The following is an 8,492-nucleotide window of genomic DNA, read 5'->3' as shown; positions in this document are numbered from 1 at the left end:
TTCCATGTCCTACAAGAACATAAATTTACAAGAAAATAACACAAACCACTAATTTATATATTTTTTAAAATACCACCTTTCACTTACTCCCTTTTCTTTTAAATATTTATACAATTTTGACAGTCATTTAATTCTAAATGCTATAATGTAAAATACAAAACCCATAATTTAATAAAAGGAGGAATTTAAATTTAATTTCATAATCACAATTTAAGCACTTTAAAACAACTGAAAACAAATATTTTATTTAAAAAACAAATTTTCATTTTAGAGGAATGAAGTTTGAAGTCATAAATAAATCATATGTATAAAACATAATAACTTAGATCTCTGTCCACCGAATTTAACAGAATACACAATAAGAAATCCATATAAATTTATTCTAAAACATTATGTAATACGCTTGGTATCTAATTAAATAACAGTTTGGTTGGCCTGTACTCTTTTCATGGCAGATAATAATAGAGTTGAAAACATATTATTCACCAACCAATGCAAGCAAGAAATCTTCGTAGTCTCCCCTTGTGTCCTTCGCTATTACAGTCTTGAGAGACAAACTGGTTCTTGTCATGAATTGAGCTTTGATATCCTTCATGTCAACATCAGCTCTTGTCACAACAGTTCTGGTGAGGGCCTCATCATCTGTTCCCATTCTCTCCATGGATGACCTTAAAATCTGCATTTCAATCAAAGACTTCAATTTAGACGATTTTGTAGGCATGATAAAAATAAGTGAAAAAATAAAGTAATATATAGTATAACATGATAAATAAAAGAATATTATTAAATATATGTAAAAAAATTGTCCTAGTATTGATTTCTTTTAAAAAGAATTTGACATTTGTTAAAGAAAACTCTTTCATTGAATTTAAGCATTCTATGTCTTTTATTCAATACTTTAAAGTTTTAAATATTAAAGATTATTTTTGAATTTTTGAAACAACGAAAACTTAATTTGTAATTAATGAAATCGAAGAAGAAGAAGTTGAATTTTTGAGTAAGGGAATACGATAATATCAAAAAAAATATAAAAATTAAGAAATAAAAGAATCAGTCAACTAATTTGTTGGACTCAAATTTTGAAAAACATGACGAAAAGATCACAAGCAAAAGTGAAGATTTCTCGACTCAAATCATGGAATACAAATAACCATTAAACTTTGAATAAGCTCAATAAAAAAGAAAAGTGGGTTGATATAATGAATTGTGAGATAGAAACAATTGAAAGGAAAAGTATATGGGATTTGATCCAATTATCTCTTGGTAAGAAAGTTGTTGGGACGAGGTGGGTGTACAAAACTAAGTACAAATTTGATGAAAGCATTACTAAGAATAAGACTAGTTTGGTAGCCAAAGGGTACACTAAATAGAAACACAGTGATTACATTGAAACATTTACATTTGTAGCATGGATGGATACCATCACATTGTCATATGTTCACAAATTGAAGAGTGTCTTGTGATCTTAAATAAGTACCAAAAGCATGACATTTTAGAATTCAATTATACTTACAACACAAGGGTTTGTAATTTTTTGTCGAATCCAATTCTTTATGTTAAAAACTTAGGTGGTAATATTCTTATCTTAGTTCTCTATGTGGATTGCCTTATTTATTCCAAGAATTACTTAGCTTTATTTGCAAAGTTTGGAGCAACCATGAGTATAGAATTTGAGATGACAATTTCAAAGTAGGATGCACTAATTTATTGGTATAGATATATGGAAGAATGAAGGTAAAAAATTCATGTCTCAGAAAAAGCATGTTTCAAATATCCTGCAAAAATTTCAAATGAATGGTTGCAAACAAGTTGCAACAACTATATTGAAACTAAATTTTAGTTGTCAATTTTAGACAAATCGAATCCTACAAACCCCACTTTATATATAGAGTTGATTGGCAACTTTTTATACTTGATGGGCTTCGTATCTAGGTTCACGTGCCAAAAACTAAAGGAGACACATTGGAGTTCAACTAAGGGAATTTGCGATTATACTAGAGAGATTCTATTGATGATTGGAAGTCATCTTCTAGTTGTAGTTTCAATCTTAATTCTATACTATTTTCTTGAAAGTTTGTTGAACGATATACTATATCACTTTCATAATATACAAAACTAAAATTTTACATATTTATATTATATACAATCTATAAATTATTATTATTGATTTGAACTCTGTATTGCCTCTATTTCTTCTAAATATACCATATCAATGTGTTCTAAATATACCATATCAATGTGTAATACCTGATCTTTCTTTCTTATCATAATATTGATAAATTGATCATTATAAATTCAGAAAGAATCTCATAATTATGGAAAAATAATAATGTTTATTACATAAATAGGTACTTTTAATGAACTGAATTAGAGAATAACAGGGACAAGGAATTAGCAAAATAATATATATTTGAATGACACACTCTGGAGAAATATTAATGATAAACATTTGCAGGACATAAAAAATCAGTCTACTATCCTATCATATTAATATAGATATTAACAATATTGTTAAAGGACAATATATTTCCAATACAATCTACATAGAAGATGCACAGCAGTCTATTCAAAGTCATGGACAACGCATATCAAATCTGAATTTACATAGGAATTTTTCATGGGTTCGTCAATATATTTCTTTATGAAAGGTATTATGGATTGATATCAGACAAAACAACAAACATTAAGAAACTATAATTTACAACCAATTTGCTTGAAAACTTCATTATAATAAAAATTTAAATTATGTGCTTCATACCTTTGCAAAGTACTTAGTGGGGCAGCGGATACATTTTACTGCTGTTTGAACTGCATCCTGAAAATCTTCTGACTTATGTTTCTTCAAAAGCTAGACAGGTAAATTTTACTCACTGTTAGCAAAATTCTGATCAACAGAGTATGCAACGGACAAACTTATGCAGTAGACCTTATAATATGTCTATGAAGCCAAGAAAGCATATGGTATCTTAAAGATGTTTAAGTACATCGAACCTGGTTAATGCTATAGCCAAAATCATCTCTTAACTGATTGAATGCGGCATTCAATTGGGCTTTGCTCCTTGTGCTGATTATCCTGACAATATCATCTGTCCTAGCTTTGTCCTTTATTGCCTCATGAAGAATTTTGGCTTCAGACTTAGCAAGATGCATATCCACCTCAGGACCTTCGTATCGGAAGGAACTAGCAAGAGCAAAAAGCAGCTGAAAGAAAATAATGATTCAACCATGAGCAGATAAATAAATACAAACTCTGATTTTAATCAACAATTGTTGAAATTTTTGTTTTGTTTTGTTTTGTTTTGAACACAGCAATTACATAATTCACCATTAATGACTACATCTATAGGAAAAACAGAGCAATCTCTGTTTTATTATTAGCTACAGCAGATTACAATTTATATCATCATCACTTAATGTAAAAGTTTTTAAAATATCCAAATATGAAGAGACGGTAGGAAGAAACAAAGAGGCAGGAGAAGACCACAGTTGATGACAGTTGGATTTCACACATTCAACAATGTGAGCGTCTTCAATTTCATATGATCTTATAAAACATCTGTATCGTTTATCTTTCTTACGATTTTCAGCCATTCCCATTTACAAACATATACCAAATACCATGTTTCATGCTGACACAATCGAATATTTCTAGAAATAAATAACAGCATGAAAAATTATGAATTGTGGAAAACTATATCATTAAAATATCATATTGGCAAACATATACAAAAGTAAAGAATTCACGCCTCTACAATCAACAATGTTCACAAACATATACAAAATTCAACTCATTTTTGCCCAAGAATAGTATCAAAGTGTTTATCTGTCTTAAACCTTAGAAATTCTTTATGTTCAATTTCATTAATGGAAGTTAGCTTTGACATGAAGAATTAATGGCAGCATAGAACTAGGATACCTTCTGGAAATCTCCACTTGTATGTGAAGCAATGTCCTCTTCCAGAGATTTTTTATACTTGAGATGATATGCTTTTCTCACCAGCAGCAGTTCACTTGGAGATCGAGAGCAACAAATTTCTACTAGAACAGAGTCTTTTGAACTCCACTTTTTAATGGCTTCATGTGCTAAAACAGCATCACGCTCAGCAGGTTCCAACATCCACAGAAGCATAGCTCTCTTTCCAAACAAAAAAATTGTGAGATACTCTTTTCATATCGAATGGCTTTAAGAAGTATCCTTAAAAAATGGCATTAAAAGAAAAGTAAAGTAATGAGGAGATGAAGAAGAGAACCTCAAATTTTCTTGTAAGCTCTGATTCTAGCCGCTTTAGAAGATCCTCATTGTACATTTTCTCATATGTTTCCTTTATCATCTTGCGCCTATAAACACCTCTGTGAGCCAATATGTTTATGACTGCCTTCTCATTAGTTCCAAATCCTTGAAAGAAGCCAAAACAGTAGTTCAGCACGTTACATGTCATTAGATGAGAAATAAAACAATAGATTCACTTCATACATATGCTCTAGACTAATTATTGACACTAAATTTATTCCTTGATCTGGAAAAAAAATCCAAATTCAATAAGTTAGCTCTTCAAGTTACATAATAAACAGGAACCTTTTTTGGCTCAACAAGATCCCATGAAAAATATTTTTGGAAAGATGATTATAGTAACAAGCAGTGGAAGTGAAATCTATGAAAGTGGCAAAAGGCACAGGACTTTTGTTTTCCCTGTGATAGAAGAAACGGAATTTACAGAAGATCAATTACAAAGAAGTACATTGATATATATATTACTTACAATATATTTCTATCCTATCATGGAAATAGATTAGTTAGTACTAAATAACAATCTTGGCATATGATTTTGTTGTTATCAATTAATGCTCATCTGCTAAGAAATGCATAATGCATCTAAAATCTTTACTGGATCAGTTCTAGGCCAAAATGTGGGAATTGCAAGTGTTCCATGCATCCCAAGAATAGGGCTGGGGAAGTTGTTGAACACTGGTAAATAAAATCCAAGACCTAATTTTTTAAGCCCAGCAATCTTGATGGTATGAAGATTACACATAATAGCAGAAACAATCATCCCATTCTAGTAAATGCTAAAAATTCATTCCTCTACTTATCCAGCTGGGTCTGCCAACTCCATTCATGACAGGAGGATAGAAAGCAAACGCTTGTTGAAATATCAAGGAAAACTAGTAAAAGAAAATTGTAAAAAATTTGGAGGCCATGCTCTTGGAGTAGAAAACAGCTTTAGTCTTTTAGTATTAAAAAATTTAATCTGTGAGACTTACATCTCACATGATGTATAACAAAAAAGCCCACTTCTGCAGGGTGCAGGAAAGTTTTTTTTGTAGTGATCAAATATATTTCTTCTGCACCATTATGCACTGCTAGTCCATGTTTGGGCTGTAAAGGAATTGGTCAGAAGGAAGAGGTTTCTACTATTTGCTTGTCTTTAACTATCCAACCTCAATGAAAACAATTGTAGTTGAAACTATTAAAAGGGTTTGCCATGTAAAATAATCAGGGTTGCAAATTACAGCAGTAACAGCACAAATACGAAGATGCAGCATATTGCGCTTGAAAGTGTGGTAAGAAAACTTATAAGAGACTAGTGACTTACAACACATAGAACCAATCGCCACACTAATTAAAAAAATTAACACTAAAATAAATTCATATGCAACGAGTTAGCAATAAAGAGAAAGAAAACAATGTAGTAAACTGTGTTACAAAAGCAAGCATCTCCCTCTCAAACTCCATCCTCATCCCCATAGCCATTTCTAGGACTTCAGGACAGCAGGGGACATCCCCTGCCTGTACCCATTCTGCAAGAAGTTTTAGGAAAGTCCCTGGGATGCCACTAACAATCGTGGAATGGTGCCTGGGATGTTTGAGACATTGCGGAAACAAATCCTAATATTTTGAAAAAAAAATCAGTTTGATTTATTAAAAAAAATACAAAATTTAAATGGGTATGGGGGCCTACAAGGCCTTCCACAACCCTGATGCAACCTAGCAACTAAGGCCATGGAAGACAATGTAAAGCATGTTGAAAAGTGGATAACACATAAGCAACAAAGCCACATCGGCAGACCCGGACGGAAAACATTATTGTAATCTGTCATAGCTGTTCTCATCAGCTTCATGCCATAACAGAGTAGATCTGGACAGAAACAACTGTTATAGCAAGTTATATCTTACAACCAGGGATTGGTTTAACGTGCTCACGGATGATAGTATGAATATGGAGATTGTTTTTGAGGTTATTTTAACCAAGGACTTAATGTGTAAACAGTTGAACCAGGAACCCACAAATATATATATCCCTAGACTGCCATCACCATCCCCAAAATGTTATGAAATAAAATAATAAAGTAATTTAATGTGTAAACAGTTGAATGGGAGGTCAAGAAATAGTTTCTTAGAGTATCATCCCTATCATCCTCATCGCCAAAAAAAATTGTGGAACACAGTAGCAGAGTAATATATAATATAAAATGGAGGAGATCTAATAAATCATTAAACATTTATAGTGGAGACCTGTATTCAAATTCCCAAATTCACTAATGGAAGAGGATAAATTGTATATAAAGTCCTTTTAACAATTGAGCAGTCCTGAAACACAAAGAAAAAAGCAAGAAACCATATAAAACAAAGAAACTAGGTTTGTTAGAATGGGGAGAAGTTCAAATCTAAGGTCCCTAGTGGATGAGGCTAGGTGGAAATAGAAAGCAAAAGGGAAAATTAAAAGAATGAATTAGAAACCAAATTTATGTATACATCTAGAAATTGAAGTTTGTTTAAGGTTCAGTTGCATTTCTAGCTGAAATCAATTTGTAGTTTAGATATGAGAATTTAGTGATTTCATATGAAAATGAAAATGCCCAAATGACATGGTTGAATCATCCTTGTGTCTCAGCTGCTTTTTGTGCTTGTTAGTTCCTTCAGATATGGAGGCCCAGAGATGGATATACATATTGCCAGGACTGAAACCAGAAAGCTTCCATGAAGCAATGAAGGACAAAGATAAAACTCATGAAATTATCAGGATAACAAGCACAAGGAGCAAAGCCCAATTGCAGAGCACATTCAATCAATTAACTGAATCAATGTGGCATTCAATAGAAAAGGGAAAAAGGTAAGAATCAATAAAGCAAACAACATAAGAAGCCGAAGTAACATAAAATTGAACAATTTGGGCATTCTGCCAGAGGCAAATTTGCTAACCATGAAAAGCCTTGCTTAGCTGCTCACAGTCCTCTTCAACAGTTGGAAGCGCCACAGGCATTGTGATTGACGACATCCTTCCTCTCTATCAAAGTTCCAGTGACACACTTGAAATATAGAATTGTTGTGGAATTACTGAAAACTGGAATTTATTTACATCTATATAGAAACCCAATTTGGAAACCGCATTTATCCTTCTGTTTGTCTGTTTGTCAGATTGTTATATTGTTTATGAAAGGGTCGTTTGTAACGGAGGTCACGAGGAATTTGAAGTGTCTTTTATGTAGGTTGCCCGATATTCTCTAGAACGTATTTTCTAAATGCTGTAATGTTGCCATAAGAAACCGTGACCTGGAATCATCTTCATCTTAATGAGGATTTTTTTCGGTTATCACGAGAAACCGTTCATGGTGGACCCTTGGAATTTTCTTCAATAGAGGAGGATTTTTTTTGGGGTCCCAAGATTTACAAAGAAGAAGAGTACATGGGAGGCACGCCTGGAATTTGACGGTGTTTTTCCACTTTTAGATCGTATTTGACAACTAATAAAACTATTAGATCTTATTTTCTTAAAAATATAAATTTATTTAGAATATTTTCAAATGGTAGTATTTAGATATAATTGTTTCTAATTTTATATAAATTTTATATAAATTTTTAGATTGTTTTTCTTATAGAAAAATAGAAACTTTGTCAATTTAATTTTATAATAGTTTTTAATAAGATTGTCTGAAATATCAATTTAGAAACTTCTCATAATTGAAATGATAAGATATAATCATTTCTAAATTTTAAAATATTGTAATAATTTTTTTTAGAATAGTTTCTATTTTAATTATAAACAAGATTTTTAAGTGTGAATTTAGAAATTTACTTAGTAAATTTAAGATTTTTTTAGTGTATTGCCAATTTATCATTGTTTATAAAAATTTTACATTCTTTTTATCTATATAAGATTTTAGGAATAATGGAAGTAAATGGATTTTTATTTCTTTTCACACACAAATTTCCAATTCCTAAACAATAGCTGCTCCACCAAAATAGGGAAAGATTGGTGGCCGCTTCACCAACGAAGTGTTTTAATCGCGACACTACATGTCCGAAGACTTGCGTGTTTTTTTATTAAAATAAAAATAAAAATATCATTATTTTATAATGTATGTGTAATTAGTTTTAAATTAGATATCAAAATAAAATGAATAAGTTTGGTAATATAGAGAAATTTAGAAAAAGATTCTTAACATTTTAGATTTGAATTCACAAGAATTAAAAACATTCTTATTGAAAATTT

The 8,492-nt window shown here is 31.2% G+C and overlaps 1 protein-coding gene across 1 annotated transcript; it reads right to left on the bottom strand.

Moving 5' to 3' along the window:
• Window positions 1-289: 289 nt before the first annotated feature.
• Window positions 290-7,643, bottom strand: LOC131054385 (annexin Gh1). Its single transcript, XM_057988893.2, has 6 exons — window positions 7,202-7,643; window positions 4,251-4,396; window positions 3,917-4,135; window positions 2,992-3,201; window positions 2,759-2,848; window positions 290-676 (listed from the first exon to the last, which is right to left on the bottom strand). The coding sequence occupies exons 1-6, from the start codon at window positions 7,275-7,277 to the stop codon at window positions 479-481; spliced, it is 939 nt and encodes a 312-aa protein (XP_057844876.1). The 5' UTR covers window positions 7,278-7,643; the 3' UTR covers window positions 290-478.
• Between the last annotated feature and the right edge of the window lie 849 nt (window positions 7,644-8,492).

This window comes from Cryptomeria japonica, chromosome 3, assembly GCF_030272615.1.
Source record: "Cryptomeria japonica chromosome 3, Sugi_1.0, whole genome shotgun sequence".
In the NCBI taxonomy this organism is placed as follows: Eukaryota; Viridiplantae; Streptophyta; class Pinopsida; order Cupressales; family Cupressaceae; genus Cryptomeria; species Cryptomeria japonica.
The sequence above is the reverse complement of the archived record's forward strand: the minus strand, read 5'-3'. Positions and strand labels throughout refer to the sequence as shown.

What these genes read in the sequence shown, in the direction of transcription:
- LOC131054385 (XM_057988893.2), bottom strand. Translation starts at nt 7,277, where the DNA reads ATGTCGTCAATCACAATGCCTGTGGCGCTTCCAACTGTTGAAGAGGAC. An exon ending in AGCTTACAAGAAAATTTGAG is followed by an intron (nt 4,136 to 4,250) that starts GTTCTCTTCTTC and finishes TTGTTTGGAAAG; the next exon opens with AGAGCTATGCTTCTGTGGAT. An exon ending in CAAGTGGAGATTTCCAGAAG is followed by an intron (nt 3,202 to 3,916) that starts GTATCCTAGTTC and finishes ATTTTCTTTCAG; the next exon opens with CTGCTTTTTGCTCTTGCTAG.